Consider the following 21,114-nt stretch of genomic DNA (forward strand, 5'->3'; position numbering starts at 1 on the left):
TTAAAGTTCCCCCAAACTACATTCACCAATAGACTCATAATACAGCTTTCATTCCTGCTTCCTACAACCAACATTATAAGGAAATTCAATGAACTAATACTAAATGAACAAAATTGCTTTTATTTTAAATTTAATTTTATTTATTTTCCCTTTTGTTGCCCTTGTTATTTTTATTGTTGTTGTAGTTATTGTTGTCGTCATTGTTAGGACAGAGAGGGAACAGCAGCAGATCGCTTTCTCTCTTCTCCTCCCCTTCCTTCCCCTCCCCTCCCCTCCTCTCCTCTCCTCTCCTCTCCTCTCCCGGATCAACTAGGAATACCAAAGGAGACCACCCAGGACCAAAACAAGAGAGGACTAGAATGACCACAGGAACCCAGTAAATCACCGGTGAGCACAAACACGTGTGGCTGGTGACAGAGAGGAGAGAGGAGTAAGGAGAGATTAAGAGACTGCTAACAGTCCAGCAGTTTATCAGTTGAGATACCACCTCCAGTCTGCTCCACCAACAAGGGGACAGCTGAAGGGAGGAGAGGACTCCCCAAGTGCAACTCTGAGTCTCCATTGCTACTACCCTGAGAATCTGGAGCAGCAACAGGGAGGGACACCAGGGGACAGAGATCTAACCAGGAAACTCAGGAGAAGACCTATACCTTGGTGGCATAGCTGAGGGGCTGTGAAAGTCTCTTTGCATAACCACTGGATTATCTCTGCCACACCCTGCTTTATCTCTTGGTCAGGAGTCAGTGATTAAGCTAAGAAGCCTATTGATAGCTTAAAAGCCCTCAGGCTCCCATAGCCTACAGGGAAGAAAAAAAAAAGGCTTTTAAACCACTGAGCTCCAACTCAGGGATTAAAATACTAGTGAAACAACTGTTAACTTCCACCACTGTGAACCCTTAAATTAACTTACTTAGACACAAGTCAATCCAGGCAATAGTGATCAGTAATTTGAAAAGTACTGAGAAAGGAAACTCATAATATATAGAATGGTTAAAACAACAAGAAGAAATATTGGAGACTCGAACCAGGACAAGAGTCCAGCTAAAAGTCCCCCAGAGGGTGAAGCACAAAATAACGAGTTCAATATCCAAATATTAGCTAAGGAAATAATCACAGGAGTGAGTAAAGAATTTGAAAAAATTGTAATCAGAAATACAGGAACAACAAATCAGACTATGAAAGAAAATACTAATTATCTCATGGTTATTAAGAGAGCTGAAAGCTGAAATCGCTGAGCTAAGAATGCAACTAGCTGAACAAGCTAAAACAGTATCAGAACAGGGCAACAAAATAGATGAACTCCAGAAAACAGTAGAAGGCAGAGAGAATAGAATCAGTGAGGCTGAAGACAGAATTAGCAAGATTGAGGATGAATTAGAGACAACTAAAAAAGAAGTAAGAGATCTCAAAAAGAGATTAAGAGATGCTGAAAACAACAACAGAGTCCTATGGGATGACTTCAAAAGAAACAATATACGCATTATTGGCATACCAGAGGAAGAAAGAGAAGGACAGGAAGAAAGCATTCTCCAGGCCATAATAGCTGAAAACTTCTCTAGTCTAGACAATATCAAAGATATAGAGATTCAAGAAGCCCAGAGGACAGAGAGAAATGGAGAGAGGAGGGGAAGACAGAGAGAGGGAGAGAAAGACATCTGCAGACCTGCTTCACCGCCTGTGAAGCAAATCCCAGGCAGGTGGGGAGCTGGGGTTTCGAACCGGGATCCTTATGCCAGTCCCTGCACTTCACACCACATGCGCTTAACCTGCTGCGCTAACGCCCAACTCCCTATTGCTTTTATTTTTATACAATCAAATTTCTTTTTCTTTCTTTTAATGCCACCAGACTTACTGACAGGGCTCAGTGCCTGCACTACAAATCCAACTCTCCTAGAGGCCTTTTTTTTTCTCCTTTTTTTTCTTTCTATTTTATTTGATAGGCAGAGAGAAACTGAGAGGGGAGATAGAAGTAGGAAGACAGAAGGGCAGATACCTGCAGACCTGCTTTACCACTCATGAAGCATCCCCCTCTCAGATAGGGAGTGGGGACTAGAACCTGGGTCCTTGCATTTGGTAATGTAAGCTTAACCTGGTGCACCACCACCTAACCCCTCTAAACCATCAATTAACAATACATATTGTTACCATATACCAATTATGATATTATATACAAATTATGAAGGACAACACAATTAAGACTAGTCATTTCAGTTGAATATTTTCTCTTTCTTTCTTTCTTTCTTTCTTTCTTTCTTTTCTTTCTTTTTTTTCATTAACTAGAGTACTGTTAAGCTCCAGCTTATGGCAGTGTTAGAGATTGAATCTGGGACCTTTGGTACCTCAAGTATGAAAAAATCTTTTTCCAGGGAGTTGGGCATTAAACAACAATGACATCAATTACAACAACAATAATAACTACAACATTAATAAAAAATGCAACAAAGGCAACAAAAAGGAAAATAAATGGAAAAAAAAGACTTAAAAAAAAAAAAAAAAGAAAATCTTTTTCTACAACCACTATGGTATTTCCCTAGTTAGCTGAACACTTGCAACATTACCAAAAGCTGTATTTCCTTTTTTCAAACTATCAACAGGGTCAAAATAGTCATCATATTGTATTATTATTATTATTATTATTATGCCTCCAGGATTATCACTGGGGCTCAGAAACTGCACTCGAATCCACTGCTCCTGGAGGCTATTTTTACCTTTTTGTTGCCGTTGTTGTTTATTATTGTTGTTGTTGTTATTGCTGTTGTTGTTGGATAGGACAGAGAGAAACCAAGAGAGGGAGGGAAGACAGAGCGGAGAGAGACAGCTAAGACACCTGTAGACCTGCTTCACTGCTTGTGAAGTGCTCCCCACTGCAGTTGGGGAGCAAAGGGCTGGAACCAGGATGCTTGAGCCAGTACTTGCGCTTTGTGCCATGTGCACTTAGCCCACTGTGCTATCGCCCGACCCACAATAGTCATTATTTTAAAGTGTTCAACCTTAAAGTAAAACAAAGTTATTTCACTAATTCTAAATTTTCTACTTACTTTTTTCTTTCTTCCCTCCATCTTGCAATATCCTCTGGTGTGTCTAACTTGATCTTCTTCATACCGGGAGCATGCATCTAGGGGGAAAAATCATCGTAAATATCAGGAAGCAGAGGATATGTTTTTGATTAATTTGAAACATGATGAGGAGTAAAAAAGACTTTGCCCAAAATAAAATTTATAAACAACGATCACTTTATTTTTCAGCTATGCAAACCTCAGTTTTAAGAATTACCTTCTTAGCTATTTATAAGTCTGGGGAGTGGCCCAGGAGGTGGCTTAGTAGTCGGTAGAGCACCTGAGTTTGATTCCTGCTATCATATGTGCCAGAGTAATGCACTAGTTCTCTTCTCTCTCCCTCTTCCCCACCCTCTCTTTTCACTTTTTATTTGCAATCAATAGTAGTTTACAAGACTGTGATACTGCAGGGTATACAGTTCCACACTATACCCATCACCAAAGTTCTGTCTCCCACTCTCCCAACATTAACCACAGAGTTCTCATAAAGTCTTAGAGAAAGTTTACTTTTTTTTTTTTTTTGCCTCCAGGGTTACCACTGGGGCTTGGTGACTGCACTATGAATCCACTGCTCCTGGAGGCCCTTTTTCCCATTTTTTGTTGCCCTTGTCGTTATTGCTGCTGTTGTTGTTGTTGGATAGAACAGAGAGAAATCAAGAGAGTAGGGGAGATAGAGAGGGGCAGAGAAAGATAAGATACCTACAGACCTGCTTCACCACCCGTGAAGTGACCCCCCCACCAAGCAGGTGGAGAGCCAGGGGCTTGAACCAGGATCCTTATGCTGGTCCCTGTGCTTCATGCCATGTGCGCTTAACCTGCTGTGCTACCACCCGCCCCGCCCCCACCCCCTTTATGTTACTTTGGTTCAGTTCTCTACATTCCACATATGAACGAAACCATCACCTCCCATTCCCATCTTTCCTCCCATCCTCCCTTCCTTTCCAAAGCACTGCTCAGTTATTGTTTATAGTATGTTGAGGATTGAACCTAGGACCTCTGTTGCCTTGGACATAAAACTCTTTTTGTATAACCACTATACTATCTCTTCAGCCCTGGACATGTCATTTCTTTTCTCATCTGACATTAATTTCTCAACTGAAACAAATATTCAAATGAATGCTCTCACAACCTAAAGAAGGTAGTGAAAGAAGTAATGAATATATGTTGTATTCAGAGAAAGCATGACATAATAAAACAGCATAAAACTTAAGAATCAAGACACTCAAGTGCAAAACTCAAGTTCTAAGGTTTTCAACAAATACTGGTTAAATATAGTCACTATTATTCTGTTTAACATGGTGGCTTGTGAGGACAAAATGGATAGATATACAAATTACAGAGTACAAATTACTCCATGAAAGTTATTTTTTTATTTTTGTTGCCTTTGGTGTTATTGCTGGGGCCTGCACTACAAATCCACTGCTTCTGGTGGCCATCTTTTTTCCATTGTTGTTATTGCTTTTATTGTTGTGCTGCTGCTGCTATTGTTGGATAGGACAGAGAGAAATTGAGAGAGGAGGGGAAGACAGAGAGGGGGAGAGAAAGATAGACACCTGCAGACCTGCTTCACTACTTGTGAAGCAACCCCAACTACAGGTGGGGAACCAGGGATCCTTGTGCTGGTCCTTCTGCTTTGGAAAGTTACTTATTATTATGTAAAGACAGAAGTATAAAGATAAGACATCAATGAAACAAAACTTAAAAAAATACTTACATTTCTCCAGTGAAACTGGACAATTTTCTCATGTGCAGTAAAAGAACAATCTGCTTCAGGACACTGTAAGAATTTTTTTAAACAGAGACTAATGTTTTCTATATTGAATTTTCCCAATACCACATATATAGACACATTCTAGTCATATTATATAGCCTTTTCATCTGTGTAGTGTTACCACTGCATAATGATATCAACAAAGTATACTCCAAAATACAGGGCTGCATTTTAAAAGAAATGCCACTTTCAAATATCCAGTACAGCAATACATATTATTTACTTCAACACTGAAGTGAAGCATGACAAGAACAATGCTGTAAAATAATCTTAATTCATAGATGAAAGACATTCCTTTTTCTTTTCTTTCTTTCTTCTTTTTTTTTTTTTTACGAGAGCACAGTTCAGCTCTGGCTTATGATGGTGTGGTCTCAGACATGAGTCACTTTGCATAATCACTATGCTATCTACCCCCACTCATGAAAGACATTCCTATCAAGTGACAGAAACATGGAACATTCTAGTTAATTTTTTTTTTTTTTTTTTACAAAACACTAATGAAGGTCCAGGGGAAAGAACTCACAAGGAGCAATAGAAAGGAAGAGGAAGCTAGTCCTCTTACACAGCTGAGGAGGTAAGTACATAGAAAGAACCAGGATGATTCTGCTCCGTCATCATACCATTTCTTAACTGAGTGGGCTTCCCATTCTAAAAACTGCAAATTCTAGGGTCATTGGCCTAATTTATCAAGTTGTCAAACAACATTTCTACAAAAACTACAAACTTTTAGTGGAAAAATTCAGAATTTCAACCAAGTATATTATATTCATTTTGCTAAATAAATTTTAGGACGGCTAAGAAAACCTACTTTTGTGTGTTCAGACATGTGTGTATCAAACTTTTCTTGATTTTTAAAACCACGGTCACAGGTATCACAAAAATAGTTAAACACTGGTTCCTTTCTTTTCTGTAAACAAAAAAGCAAAGAGGTATTAGGCATTTGGTTTTTTTTTTTAAAAAAAAAACTTTGATTACAAAAATATAACTGTTGTTTCCATAATACATACGGATATCTCACATTTCATTGGGAAAAACTACTGAATCAATCTTTCTTTTTGCTGCCAAGGTTATCACTGAGACTCAGTGCATGTACTATGAATCCACTAATCCCAGTGATCACTTTTTCCCTTTTTCTTTTCCTTTTCTTTTTATTTGATAGGAAAGAGAGAAACTGAGAGGGGAGCAGAGAAAGAAAGGGAGAGAAAAGAGAGACACCTCAAGTGCTGTTTCACATGTGTGCTCAATCAAGTGTGCCACCACTAGCCCTGAAACTGCTGACTGAATTCTAATTAAGAGATGGCTCTCTGGGGCAGATCTCTGGGGCAGATGACATCTGCCGCGCAACTCAGGCATTCAAGTTCGACATCCTCGAGGAAACACTCATGAAAGACATGTCTCTGATATCTGATTACTGTAAAAAATGGCGACTAATCCCTAGCACTGCAAAAACGGTATGTATCATCTGTTTTCCATCTACACCATGCCTTGGCCTCGCGTGAGCTTAATGTGCAGCTTGACGATACAAGAATCCGTCATGAAGCCCAGCCAGTCTATCTTGGTGTTACTCTCTATCGCACTCTGTCATTTCACAAACATCTCATAAAAACTGCAGCAAAGGTGGGCGCGAGGAATAACATCATTGCAAGACTGGCCAGCTCTTCATGAGGCGCGAGCGCTTCCACACTACAATCATCATCTCTGGCATTATGCTATTCCACTACAGAATACTGTGCCCCAGTATGGTTCTGTAGCCCCCATGTCCACTTGGTCGATTCCAAATTCTATTCCATCCGTTCCACCCCGGTTCCATGGCTGCCAGTTCTTAGCAACATCGCCCCGCCAGATATTCGTCGGGATGCGGCATCATCTAAGTTCATTTCCCACGTCTACGCTCGACCGGACCTGCCAATATACGCGGATATCTTCGCCCACCCTGTCCAATGCTTGACGTCTCTTCACCCAATCTGGCCCCCTACGCCTACACTGAACTTCTCTGTTCCAGACTCTTGGAAACAGAGTTGGCAGTCATCTGAGGTAAAGAACAAACACCTCATCACAGACCCCTGCAAGCGTCAACCCGGCTTTGACCTAGCACGTTATGATTGGGCCCTCCTCAATCGCTATCGAAGAGGCCATGGCCGGTGCGCTGCTATGTTCCATCGCTGGGGAGCCAGAGACGACCCGAACTGCCCCTGCGGCTACAGACAGGCTATGACCCACATAGTCAACGACTGCCACCTCTCCAGATTCAAAGGAGGTCTCGAAACTTTACATCAGGCTCAACCTGACGCTGTTGACTGGCTATGGAAGAAGGGCAAACGCTAGCTAGAAGAAGAAGGGGCAGATCGTGGTGCACCTGGTTGAGCATATATTACAGTGCATAAGGACCCAGGTCCCCACCTGCATGGGGGAAAGCTTTGTGAGTGGTGAAGCAGTTTTGCAGGTGTCTCTGTCTTTCTCCCTTTTTATCACCCCTTCCCTCTCAACTTGTCTGTATCCAATAAATAATTTTAAAAAATTAAAAAAAAAGAGAGATGACTCTCCCACTTTGAGCAAACATATTAGAAAAAGTCATTTGCCAATATTTAGCAAATAGTATTCTTAAATATTATTCCTTGATTTTTGACCAAAGCACTGCTCAGTTCTGGCTGATAGTGACACTGGGATTCATCTTGGAACTTTGACTCTCAGCATGAAAGTCTGTGTTCATTCCCTGGCCCTTTATGATAAAGAGTCAACTGTAAGGATAGTTCATATAAACTATGAGTAGTTCAGCTTAAGTCCTAATATAGCACATATCAAAATGACCTAAAAATAAGCACTTAATAAGCATTAAGCAAAATAAGCATTTTATTTTTATGTTTATTTATTTTGCCTCAAGGGTTATAGCTGGGGCTTGGTGCCTATACTACAAATCCACTGCTCCTACAGCCATTTTTTATTTTTTATTTTTTGGATAGGACAGAAAGAAACTGAGAAAGGAGGGGAAGATAGAGAAGGAGAAAGACAAGACACCTGTAGACCTCTTTCACTGCTTGTGAAACAACCTCCCTGCAGATAGGGAGCAGAGGGGAGCTTGCACTTAAATACTTTTAGAAAAAAGCTGTATCATATTTTTTTCAAACAACAGAGGAAAAATAAGTAAAGTCTTTTTATTGCAATTTGCCATTTTTATGCTTAAACATTAACGCAGAAAGATGACTAAAGCAATAAGCTCTATGGGAAATAGTCTCCAATTATTTAATGTTGAGATTATTTTAAAATTTATTTTAAAATATTTTAAAGCTTTATTTAGTTTGATAAAACAGAGAAATAGAGAGGGAAGGGGAATAGAGAGGCAACTGCACACTGCTTCACCACTTGTGACGCTTTTCCCTGTAGGTGGGGATGGGGGTGGGGGGTCTTGAATCTTGGTCCTTTCAAATGGTAACATGTGCACTTTACCAGGTGCACCATCACACAGCCCCCAATGTTGGAATTATTAATACATATTCTATACTAGCTGAATATTTTTTTAAAAAAATATTTATTTTCCCTTTTGTTGCCCTTGTTTCATTGTTGTAATTACTGATGTCATCATCGTTGGATAGGACAGAGAGAAATGGAGAGAGGAGGGGAAGACAGAGAGGGGGAAGAGAAAGACACCTGCAGACCTGCTTCACCGCCTGTGTAGTGACTCCCCTGCAAGTGGGGAGTCAGGGACTCGAACTGGGATCCTTATGCCAGTCCTTGAGCTTAACCCGCTGCACTACCACCTAACTCCTTAATTTTTTTTGTGTATTTTATTTATTTTCCCTTTTGTTGCCCTTGTTATTTTTTATTGTTGTTGTATTTATTATGGTTGTTATTATTGATGTTGTTGTTGTTAGATAGAACAGAGAGAAATAGAGAGGGGAGGGGAAGACAGAGAGGGAGAGAGAAAGTTAGACACCTGTAGACCTGCTTCACCGCCTGTGACGTGACACTCCTGCAGGTGGGGAGCCAGGGCTTCCAACCAGGATCCTTAGCAGGTCGTGTGCTTAACCCGCTGCGCTACTGCCGGACTCCCACTAGCTGAATATTAACTACAGTTTTCATGATGAGACAAAGGATACTAATTCTATGCTGTAGATATTCCACTAGTTCTCAGATATATATATCTGAAAATTAAAAAGACTAGATTGGTAAGCTCTTCAAAATGAGATTTGGTTTCTGAAGCATAGTTAACAGTTGCTCTTCACTTTAAAAACAAATTATTTTATTCTATCCTTGTCCCTCTAATTCACTAGTGACATATTTATATTTTCACTTTATCAAGGTTTAATAGCATTTATATTTATCTGTAACCATAATTCTCAAATACACTTATTACTCTTCACCGTACAGTGAAATGAACTGTGTTCTTTTTCTACAATTTCTTGTTAATCTCTCAAAAAGGCTGCACTTGAAGTGCTCGCTTATAGTTACGATCCTTAAAGATCCTTTTATTGCATGTTTTCCCCATTGTAAACAAAGCAAAAAAAAAATCTTTAAAAAATTTTTATTAATGGGGCCAAGTGGTGGCACACCTGGTTAAGCACACACATTACAGTGCTAAAGGACCCGGATTCAACCCCTGGTTCCCACCTGTAGGGGGAAAACTTCACAAGTGGTGAAGCAAGGCTGTAGGTGTCTCTGTTTCTTCCTCTATCTCCCTTCCCCTCTCAATTTCTCTGTCTCTATCAACGATTAATAATAAATAAAAAATAAAAATATTAAAAAAATTTTATTAGTGACTTAATATTGATTGACAAAATAACAGGTATAATTTCACACCTTTCCTCCCCACCAGTTTTGTGTCCCCAATCCTTCCATTGGAAACTATATCAGTTCTCCCAAGACCATAGATATGGGCCATTATTTCTACAACTATCTATATTTATATATATTTGCCCATTTTATTCTTTTTTTTTTTTTGCCTCCAGGGTTATGGCTGGGGCTCAGTGCCTGCACTATGAATCCACTGTTCCTGGAGGATTTTTTTTTTTTCCTTTTTGTTGCCCTTGTTGTTTATCATTGTTGTTGTTAGTGTTGTTACTGTCGTTGTTGGATAGGACAGAGTTAAATCGAGAGAGGAGAGGAAGATGGAGGGGGAGAGAAAGATAGACACCTGTAGACCTGCTTCACCACTTGTGAAGTCCCCTCCCCCTTACAGGTGGAGATCCAGAGACTTAAACCAGTCCTTGAGCTTCACTCTATGTGCACTTAACCCACTGAGCTACCCAGCCCCCTATATCTGCCCAATTTTTTCTATGGTCCTGCCTTCTCTTCCTTTCTAAATCACACCTATATCTATTATTACTTTTGAATGTCCATCCTTTTTTCCTCTTCTTTCTCTGGATTCTGATGGAATTCGAATTCAGAGCCCTCTGGTCATCTTCCCCTAACATTTTTTCCCCACTAGGAGTAAGGATCAAAATCCTTTTTGGGGTACAGGAGGGAGGTCTGGCTTCTGTAACTGCTTCTCTGTGGACATGGGTGTTGGGTTGATCCATACCCCCAATCTGTTTCTATCTTTCCCTAGTAGGGTAGGGTTCTGGAGAGGTGAAGTTCCAGGACACCTTGGTGAGGTCATCTGAAGTCAGGATGGAATCATCTGCAACTTGGTGGCTGAAAGGTGGTAAGATATGAAGCAGGACAAATGTCTAATAAATAGAAAACACAAAGTAGAAATAGAGCATATAAGAACAGAGATCTTAGGGAAGAAAGAAGCTAGGAAGTCTATTTTAGGCATATTCCATGGGACCCATGTAGTAAGCCCAGAGTAGGCTGCTATAGCTTGAAAGCTAACATGAAGGTAGAATGAAAACATTGTCTGGAGGGAGTCAGTCGGGTGGTAGTGCAGTGGGTTAAGCGAACGTGGCACAAAGCGCAAGTACCAGTGGAAAGATCCCGGTCGAGCCCCGGCTCCCCACCTGCAGGGGAGTCGCTTCACAGGTGATGGAGCAGGTCTGCAGGGGTCTATCTTTCTCTTCCCCTCTCTGTCTTCCCTTCCTCTCTCGATTTCTCTCTGTCCTGTCCAACAACGGCATCAACAACAATAATAATAACCACAACAAGGGCAACAAAGGGGGAAAAATAGGCTCCAGGAGCAGTGGATTCATGGTGTAGGCACTGAGCCCCAGCAATAACCCTGGAGGCAAAAAATATACATACATATATATATATTATATATATATTGTCTGGAAGTGGAAGGTGGTGTTAAATGTTGCGATTAGGGCTAGAAAGCTGTATTACAACAGAGTTGCTCCCAAATTTGAAGATAATATACAAACACAATTAACTCTTTACTCCATTGATCTGACCCAGAGTCCACATATATTCATATTTAGCGCAAGAGCTTGTGTAATCAATCTTTAAGTCCCTGTCAGTCTGAGCTCGCAATCCATGGTCCCAGCTGGAAACACTGTAGGCTGCACTAATTTCCAGACCAGTCTTCCTTGAGTGCAGAGTAGACTGACTCATCCTCCCTTGAGAGAATGGGGCAGTCCCTACGATCACTACTTTACAGTGAGGGTAAGGCCTTAGAGTGGCCCAGAAGAGGGCTTATGATGACGTTCCTGCTGGAAGTGACCAGTGATGATGAAGAGAGGGATCTATTAGCTAGAGAAATAACAGTCAACTCATATCTGTGATCTTGGGAGAACTAATGCAGTTTCCAATGGAGGGAATGGGGTCAAAGAACTCTGGTGGTGTGAAAGGTGTGGAATTAGGCCCCTATTATCTTATAATTCTGTAAATCAATATTAAATCATTTTTAAAAAAAAACTAGAACAAGGGGCTGGGGTGGGCACATGTTACAATGTACAAGGATACAGGTTCAAACCCTGCCTCCTCATCAGCAGGGAAGAAGCTTTACAAGTGGTAAAGCAGTGTTGCAAGTGTCTCTCTCTCTCTCCCTATTTCTCCCTTCCCTTTCAATTTCTATGTCTATCAGTAAATAAACACATATATATATTTAACAAACCAACTGACCAACCCAACACCAACACCACCAACAACAAAAATAAATTCTTAGACTTGGTGAAACACTTAGTGAGGGCTTTTTTGGCGTGATGGTACTGGAACTATGATTGTGGGTGTGGTCAGTCTTACACATGCACAGAGATGTAAAATTATATTCCCAAAATTTTGTAGCATTACAAATAAATGTTAAGTCAAATTTCAAAATCTGAACAATGAAAAAAAAAATAATAAAATACCTTTTTTTTCTGTTTTTTACCCGGAGAGTTGAAGGTAGTGAACTTAGCATCATGTTTTTGTGGAAAATAAGAATGTTTAACTAAAAGACAAAAAGAAAACCATAAACACTTGCAACTATAAAAATCAGTATTCAAGGTGTTATTTCCCACAGCATGCCACAAATACATGAGTAAAAATAGCTGTGAACTACCTCAGGAAGAATAGTAGCTCAAACAAATTAACAAAGGTTAAGATAGGCCTACCAAGTAAATATTTTTCAAATTAATGATTATTAGTAAACACACATGCTCATTGGTGACTTAGGCTTTTGAATAAAGGAATGGGCAAGTTAATCTGCTAAAATTCCTAGTAGTTATTTCCAACACTGTGAACCATAATTCCCTAGTACAGCTCTTTCAACAGCAAATTTACATCATGAAAATAAAACCTTGTTTTCAATTCTTTTCCTTATTGTTACAATTCAGCTCAAAAATCCTGGCCATCTCTTTGTATCACTGTGACAGCCACCAAATCTTCTTTCCCAACAAACACTGACACTTCCACATACTGTCAGTCTCACCAGAACAATACAGTCTTCAGAATGTATACTCAAACCTTCTTTGCCTTGACCTAAAAAATAGTTTCCCCTAAATATTAAACATCGTCCAAAAAACTTTCCCCAATTTCCTCTGTACTCTGAAATTGCCTTTTACTGTGACTAAGACCTATGGATTCATGTCACCAGACAGGGCTATCTTTTTTTTTTTTTTTTTTTGACACTAGAGCACTGCTCAGCTCTGGCTTATGGTGGTGTGAGGGACTGAACCTGGGACTTTGGAAACTCAGGCACAAGAGTCTCTTTGCATAATCATTATGCTAGCTACTGAAACCCTAGACAGGGCTGTCTTAAGCACAACCATATTCCCAGCATTTGTCACATGATAAATAGTGACTTGGAAGAAAATTTAATTTAAATTGAGTCTATTGCAAAGCTGCAGAATGGCTTTTAAGTGAGTAATCTCATGAATTTCATTGTGACCAATTATTTGGGGGGAAGGTTATTCCTTTTTTGTATCACAGCCCCCATCTGATCCTTCCTCCGATTAAACTGGCTATACCACAGCTTCAAACTAAAATTCAAGTACTCATCACTTCCTAAGCTCTATACTGGTCCAAGTTTCGCAGATCTCTCACTTAGATAATTACAACATCTTCCTCACCGGTCTTTGCTTCTAGTCAGTTTCCAGAGGGTTGGCAAATTAATCCATTCAAAACATAAATCTAATCCTGCTACTGTGTGTATCACAAAAGTACAAGTCAAAGACCAACATCTACAAAATTCTAGTAAGTGTGCCCTCTTCCCAATTTTCAACAATCTTACTTCATGTTCAGTTCTCTAGGCACACACTCACTGGCTTTCATTCGGATCTACAGCTCAAGCGTCAAGGTCCTTCTGCCTATATTCTTATAGTTCCTTCCTAATCCGCAGATGCATCCATGGCTCTCAACTCTCACTTCTCTAAAATTTCACCTTCTTTATGACTGACATCTAAAACTACACTATCATACTTTGCTTTTACTCTTTCTCCAACACCTTCTCAGACACGGATTTGTTTTGTTTCTTCCAATATAACAGGACATATCAAGTTCTATAAAAGTACATATTTTTATATGTTCTTTTCCCTGTTATATTATCCAGCTCCTGGTATACAAATGAAACTAAATAACTGAATAACTGCTAAACAGGTAGCAGTACATCTGTCAATCAAATTAGGCGATATTAATGACCAAATTGCAAAAGTGTAGAGCGGATTCTGAAACAGAAAGGAAAAAATTCGGAGAAAACGCAGATATTTAAGTTAAAAGGGGTACAGAGAAGGGTGACAACTTACCTGGAGTTTTGTGGGGCTGCTGATGCCAAGGGCGAACACCAGGAGATTGACCCCAGTACCATGATGTCGAAGCCTGGAAATGCCAGGAAGGCTGGCCATTGAATTGAGGGTGAGAGTCTTTGGGGGGCTGGGAGTCAAAGGGGGGCTGAGCACCGGGAAGAATCTGAGCGTCGAAGGGTGGCGGCGCCCCTGGGAGAGGTTGGGCCCCCGAAGAGGACTGTGCCCGCGAAGCGGATTCTGACCCAGGTGCGTGTGGAGATGGCAACGGTGGGGGTGGCGGCGGCGGCGGCATCATTGACCAGTACATCCAGTCGTTCGACAGCGGAGCACCATAACTTTGAGGTCCCACCGGGGGTCCTGGTTCCATGTTTGGAAACCACCCGGTGGAAGTCACAAAATCACCTGCTGATTCAGTCATGCCACCTTACCAGGTAAGGGAGCGTGCGTTCTGCAGTGGAACAAGATTTAAGCGTCATTTCCACTCTCGCGAAGTTTGCTTCTCAGCCAATCACAGACGAATACGTCATTGATCCGCGCCGGATAAACTTTAGTGTAGGTAGCGGCTCTCAGGCAGCCTTTTGGAGAGGCCTGTCTGTAAAACTATAGATTTGTTTATGTAACCAATTTCCGCCACTACTAATGGCGCGAGACTTAATCGGACCGGCACTACCGCCGGGCTTCAAGGCTCATGGGACAGCGGAAGACGAAGAGCGGGACTCCAGCCCAGGTAAGAGCGGCCTGAATCCTCGCCACTAGGCCCGCCCACGCTTTCCCTGGCCCGGCCCAGTTATTAGAGGAATGGTTTGAAGCCTGGGAAGCCGAAGAAAGTGGGACGTGGATGCGATTTCACTGAGTTAACTTTCCTTCCCAGGCCAAAAAAGGTAGCGAGGAGGCTGTCAGGAACTTCAGAAACGAGTTCTGACCCGACATTCATTATAAATGACGATGTAGTCCCATTTATTATTTAGTTGGCTGATTCCACGAGAAGAAAGAGAGGTCAGAGCAGCAGTGTGATCTACGTAGTACGGGGAACCGCATCCAAATGTTTCATGCGTGCAAGTCCTGGGCTTTGTCACTGAGCCATCTCCCTGACCATATCTATGCATTTTAATTTTAAGTAACTGAATTAGCTGATTAATTGCTTTGTTATCACTGGCATTTCACTGCTCCAGAACACACACAACAGCACAATAGCTTCCTTCAATGTGGTCAGGATAGAGATCAGGCTGAAACCTGAGTTATATACATGGCAGAGCAGTGCACTATTCAGGCGAGCTATTTTGCCAGCCCTAAGTAAGTTGAATTTAGAGTCCCATTTCCTTAGTGAAAGGTCTAAATAAAAATGTTCTCCACAATGCCTTAAAATTTTAACCATGCCAAAAGACAAATTATATGATTCTTTAAGCAATGGCCATAGCAAAGGAACAGAAAAATGTATTTTAGGAAGATCTTGCTTAAGAAAATCATTCTTGAACAAAAAAGAGCGGGAAAACTCTTTCTTTACTATTTAAACTCAAGAAGAAGGTGGGAAGAGTGAAATATAGTCCCCCAAATGCCTTCAAATTAAAGCTGTAATCTATTACCATTTTGGAAAAAGGAACAATTAAGGAAAGTTGTATTCTTCCCTTCTATCTGTATTCTAAAAGATGCTTTCTATGGGTGTTGAGAGTACAAAAAGAGAGACACTTGAAATGGATGATTAAGATCAGATATAATATCTACTATGTTTGGGGAACATTTGCATGAGACATTCCTTCTTCTTTTTTTTTTTTCTTTTTCCTCTCTTTTGTTGCCCTTGGTAGTTATTATTGACTTCGTCGTTCTTGGATAGAACAGAGAGAAATGGAGAGAGGAGGGGAAGAGAGGGGGAGAGAAAGACACCTGCACACCTGCTTCACCGCTTGTGAAGTGACTCCCCTACAGGTAGGGAGCCAGGGGCTCCAACTGGGATCCTTACACTGGTCCTTGCACTGCTTTACTACTCTTGAAGCTTTCCTCCTACAGGTGGGGACTGGGGGCTTGAACCTGGGTCCTTGTGCATTGTAACATATGCACTCAACCAGGTGTGCCACCACCTAGCCCCAACATACTATGTGATCAATTTTCTAATTCATACCTTTGATTCCCCCATCTATTGTCTCCACATGTTTTGTTTTGATTTGATATGTTTTGTTTTCTCTTATGGAGGTTGTAATTAAAATTCAAACTCTTTGGAACTAGGAGAATAACTCAACAGTAAGCACCTTCCTTGTATATGTGAGTCCCTAGGTTTGAGCTCCAGCACCATATGAGAGCAACAAAGACAAAAACCTCCATGGGTGGTGGAGCAGTGTTTTATTTTCTCCATCTCCATATCTCTCTCTCTCTCTCTCTCTCTCTTTCTCTCGTATATTAAAAATATAAAATGGAAGGTTGAGCCATGGAGGAGTCTCAAAGGTAGAACATACATATGAAATGCTGAGTTCACAATTTTAAAAAATAACATCCAAACTCTTTTTCATGCCTACACCAGCATTTATTGAGGGCTTATTGTATGCTCTGTTTTCTGTTAGTTGCTTTGCATTAATTTTCACAATAACCCTTTGATATATATATATTTTGTTGTTGTTGTTGTTTTTGTTTTGCCTCCTGAGTTATCGCTGGGGCTCAGTGCTTGCACCATGAATCCACTGCTTCTGGAGGCTATTTTTTTCCCTTTTGTTGCCCTGGTTGTTTTATCCTTGTTGTGGCTATTATTACTGTTGTTATTGATGTCATTTTGGATAGGACAGAGAGAATTCAAGAGAAGAGGAAAACAGAGAGAGGGAGAGAAAGATAGACACCTGCAGACCTGCTTCATCGCTTGTGAAATGAACCCCCTGCAGGTGGGGAGCTGGGGGCTTGGACTGGGATCCTGAAGCGGGTCTGAACACTTTCTGCCATGTGCACTTAACCGACTGCACTACCAGCTGACCCCCAACTCTGATTTTTCCAGCCCAAGAAAGTAATACAAGAAGGTTAAATGCATTCTAGTCATACAACTTGTAAATGGTTGAACTAGAATTCAAATCCAAAGGCTATTGTAAAGCACTCTGTGCTCTTTATACATTCAGCTTCATCTCGTCTTTCTACTTACCTTGCTTTACTCATTCAGATGCCTAGAACATCACATTTGTTCTTTTTGTATGAGTGGTGTTTTATTTATTCCTTTGTCTGCAATGTTCTTCCTTCAGTTTGGTGCTTAGTTATTGTCAGCTCATCACTTAAGTCTCCATATAGTTGTCTTCTCATAATGTCATCCCGAGTTCTGCCATTAAAATTACACTCCCTTGGCCCAAGGAGATCAGACCATCAGTAGCACAACAGACTGTCTTACCTCTGATGCCAGAGGTCACAGGTTTAACAACCAGCACCACCATAAGCCAGAGCTTATGGTGCTCTGATTAAAAAGAAAAAAATAAAAAGAAGAAAAAATTCCCTTATATGTACAGTCGCCTTTTCTTTATGTATCCCTAGATATGTTTCTCAATAAGTGTTTCTTGATAGATTTTGACTCTTTGATGAATGATATATCTAGTGTAGTGTTAAGGGTATAGGCTATAAGATGACTGGCTAAATAAGTTTTGGGATATATATTCCATGGAATACTACTCCACAATCAAAAAAGATGATATTGTGTCCTCTGGGACAAAATGGATGGAACTAGAGATGATCATGCTTAACAAAATAAGAGATGAAAGACCAGGTGGTTTTACTGTGGAATATAGAGATCTGATCCACATGAACATGCAAAACAGACAACACACAAAAAACACAGAAGCAAACAAACTGTTAAGACTTGTAAGAACTATGGTGTTTATCTTTGAAAGATGAGAATAAAGAATTTTGGTGGTGGGTGTGGTGTGGAACTATACATTGTAATCTTACAGTCTTGTAACATACTATTATTTTAATTTTTTTAATATTTATTTTCCCTTTTTTTGTCCTTGTTTTTTATTGTTGTAGTTATTATTGCTATAGATGTCGTCGTAGGACAGAGAGAAGTGGAAAGAGGAATGGAGGATAGAGAGGAGGAAAGATTGACACCGGCAGACCTGCTTCACTGCCTGTGAAGTGACTCCCCTGCAGATGGGGAGCCAGGGGTTCGAACCAGGATCCTTACGTTGGTCCTTCCACTTTGCGCCACATGTGCTTAACCCGCTGTGCTACCACCTGACTCCCACATACTATTAATAACAAATAAAAAAGTATATATGCTATGAAATCAGACTCCAGGGTTCATGTCCTAACTACTTTAAGTTTGTGGACTTAGACAAATTATTTTCTATATAATTTAAAATATATATTTTATTTATTTATTATTTGATAAAGGCAGAAGGAGATATATAGAGAAAGAGACACTTGTAGCCTTGCTTCACCCCTTGTCAAGCTTTCCCCCTGCAGGTGGGGACCAAGTGCTTAAACCTGAGTCTTTGTGCACTGTAATATGTGGGCTTAACCAGGTACACAACCGCCTGGCCCCCACAAATTATTTTCTGTACTTCACTTTATCTATAAAATACTGCCGGCCAGGTGATAGCGCAGCTGCTTAAGTGCACATGGTGCGAAGCTCAAGCACTGGTGTAAGGATCCTAGTTTGAGACCCTGGCTCCCGCCTGCAGTAGGGTCACTTCACAAGCAGTGAAGCAGGTCTGCAGGTGTCTATCTCTCTCCCCCCTTTGGATTTCTCTCTGTCTTATCCAACAATAATGACAATAATAACAACAATGACAACGACAAGGGCTTCAAAAGGGAAAAAATAGTCTCCAGAAGCAATGGATTTGGAGTGCTGGTACCTAGCCCCAGCGATAAACCTAGAGGCAAAATAATAATAATAATACTTTCTCTAACAGGGCTGTACTCAAAATTAAGTAGGTTAGTGCATGAAATATTTTTAAACAATACACAACACATCAGAATTCAAGACATATCTTTATTTGTCTTTATTATTGGATAGAGATAGAAATTGAAAAGGGAAGGGGGGCTAGAGAGTGAGAGAGACACCAGCAGCCCTTCTTTACTACTCATGAAGCTTTCTCCCTGTAGGTGAGGACCACGGGCTTGAACCTGGGTTCTTATGGACTGTAAAGTGTGCACTTAACCAGGTGTACCACCATTTGGCCCCTCTTATTTTTAAAAAGCTGCTGTTATTATTACTATTGAATGAACAGTATGCCTGGGAAGTTCTTTAGGTTAATCATGCCTCCAAGCCCTACCATAGGCCAGCTTAATTAGAATGTAGAGATGGTGCCTAGAAATCTTGTTGACATTCCTGGTACACATCCAGACTTGAGAACTCATGCAGTAGAATGTAATGTCACTACTCAGGGTTAGCAAAGACATTGTCTGTAACATCATGCAGTTCTTCTTCTAGTGTTTGCCCTTCTTCCGTAGCCAGTCAACAGCGTCAGGTTGAGCCTGATGTAAAGTTTTGAGACCTCCTTTGAATCTGGAGAGGTGGCAGTCACTGACTATGTGGGTCATAGTCTGTCTGTAGCCGCAGGGGCAGTTCGGGTCGTCTCTGGCTCCCCAGCGATGGAACATAGCGGCGCACCGGCCATGGCCTGTTCTATAGCGATTGAGGAGGGCCCAATCATAACGTGCTAGGTCAAAGCCGGGTTGACGCTTGCAGGGGTCTGTGATGAGGTGTTTGTTCTTTACCTCAGATGACTGCCAACTCTGTTTCCAAGAGTCTGGAACAGAGAAGTTCAGTGTAGGCGTAGGGGACCAGATTGGGTGACGAGACGTCAAGCGTTGGACAGGGTGGGCGAAGATATCCACATATATTGGCAGGTCCGGTCGAGCGTAGACGTGGGAAATGAACTTAGATGATGCCGCATCCCGACGAATATCTGGCGGGGCGATGTTGCTAAGAACTGGCAGCCATGGAACCGGGGTGGAACGGATGGTTCCAGAAATTATCCTCATGGAGGAATAGAATTTGGAATCAACCAAGTGGACATGGGGGCTACAGAACCATACTGGGGCACAGTATTCTGCAGTGGAATAGCATAATGCCAGAGATGATGATCGTAGTGTGGAAGCGCTCGCGCCCCATGAAGAGCTGGCCAGTCTTGCAATGATGTTATTCCTCGCGCCCACCTTTGCTGCAGTTTTTATGAGATGTTCGTGAAATGACAGGGTGCGATCGAGAGTAACGCCAAGATAGACTGGCTGGGCTTCATGCCGGATTCTCGTATCGTCAAGCTGCACATTAAGCTCACGCGAGGCCGAGGCATGGTGTAGATGGAAAACAGATGATACCGTTTTTGCAGTGCTAGGGATTAGTCGCCATTTTTTACAGTAATCAGATATCAGAGACATGTCTTTCGTGAGTGTTTCCCCGAGGATGTCGAACTTGGATGCCTGAGTTGCACAGCAGATGTTATTGGCGTAGATGAACTTCCTTGAAGAAGTTTCTGGGAGGTCATTGATGTAAATATTAAATAGCGTAGGAGCCAGAACGGAGCCCTGGGGGAGGCCACTTGAGACAAGTCTCCATCTGCTAGACTTGTCACCCAAATGCACCCAGAATCTTCTGTTTTGGAGAAGAAACGATATAGTGTTGGCCACCCATGGAGGCAGGCGTCTTGAGATCTTGACTAGGAGACCACGGTGCCAGACATCATGCAGTGACAGCAGATAAGACTTTGTAATTGTAATTGTGCTGAGATATCAAGTGAGGAACCCAGCAGGCATGCGCACACCACTGCATACTCATTTTCTTCTCTGTGTCTCTGCTAGTAAGCAGTAAATTTGGAAGTGGTGCATTTTGTTTCTCTTAAAAAAAGTAATTTTGAAAAGAAAGCTGAGAATTGTGATGGTGTCAGTAAAGATATCTTTACAAAATGGTGATTCTTAGAAACCAGAATGAAAAATTAATGTTTTTCATAGTTTGGGACAGGAAATGTTATTTGGGTAACTCTGATATATTGTCAGCAATATCCTATATGTAAGAAAAAATAGCATGAAACTTGACAGTTGCTCCAACCAAAATCACAAGTAACACAGAGATTGCTGTTGTTGTAGTTCTAAGATTGAGCATCAAAGTTTTTGTAACTCATGTTATGTGTAAAATTTGATTTCATCCTCCCTGAAGTTGGCATTGTACACATAACAGAAGCAAATAAGATTAGAGTTCATAATAAATTCACAGAAGAAGGTATAAAATTTCAAT

The 21,114-nt window shown here is 41.0% G+C and overlaps 2 protein-coding genes across 3 annotated transcripts in view; one reads left to right on the forward strand and one right to left on the reverse strand.

Moving 5' to 3' along the window:
• NUFIP1 (nuclear FMR1 interacting protein 1) overlaps window positions 1-14,395 on the reverse strand; it is a 28,238-nt gene extending 13,843 nt beyond the window's left edge. The window contains exons 1-5 of the mRNA XM_060193513.1: window positions 13,920-14,395; window positions 12,048-12,127; window positions 5,636-5,734; window positions 4,771-4,833; window positions 3,039-3,115 (exon numbers count right to left, since the gene is read on the reverse strand). Of these exons, the coding sequence (XP_060049496.1) occupies window positions 3,039-3,115; window positions 4,771-4,833; window positions 5,636-5,734; window positions 12,048-12,127; window positions 13,920-14,337 (737 nt within the window). The 5' untranslated portion in view covers window positions 14,338-14,395. The remainder of the gene's footprint in view (window positions 1-3,038; window positions 3,116-4,770; window positions 4,834-5,635; window positions 5,735-12,047; window positions 12,128-13,919) is intronic.
• A 63-nt stretch (window positions 14,396-14,458) lies between these two features.
• GPALPP1 (GPALPP motifs containing 1) overlaps window positions 14,459-21,114 on the forward strand; it is a 55,454-nt gene continuing 48,798 nt past the window's right edge. For both annotated transcript variants that reach the window (XM_007526609.3, XM_060194805.1), the window contains exon 1: window positions 14,459-14,646. In XM_007526609.3, coding sequence (XP_007526671.1) covers window positions 14,559-14,646 — 88 coding nt within the window. In that variant the 5' untranslated portion in view covers window positions 14,459-14,558. The remainder of the gene's footprint in view (window positions 14,647-21,114) is intronic.

Source organism: Erinaceus europaeus, chromosome 7 (genome assembly GCF_950295315.1).
Source record: "Erinaceus europaeus chromosome 7, mEriEur2.1, whole genome shotgun sequence".
Taxonomy (NCBI): Eukaryota; Metazoa; Chordata; class Mammalia; order Eulipotyphla; family Erinaceidae; genus Erinaceus; species Erinaceus europaeus.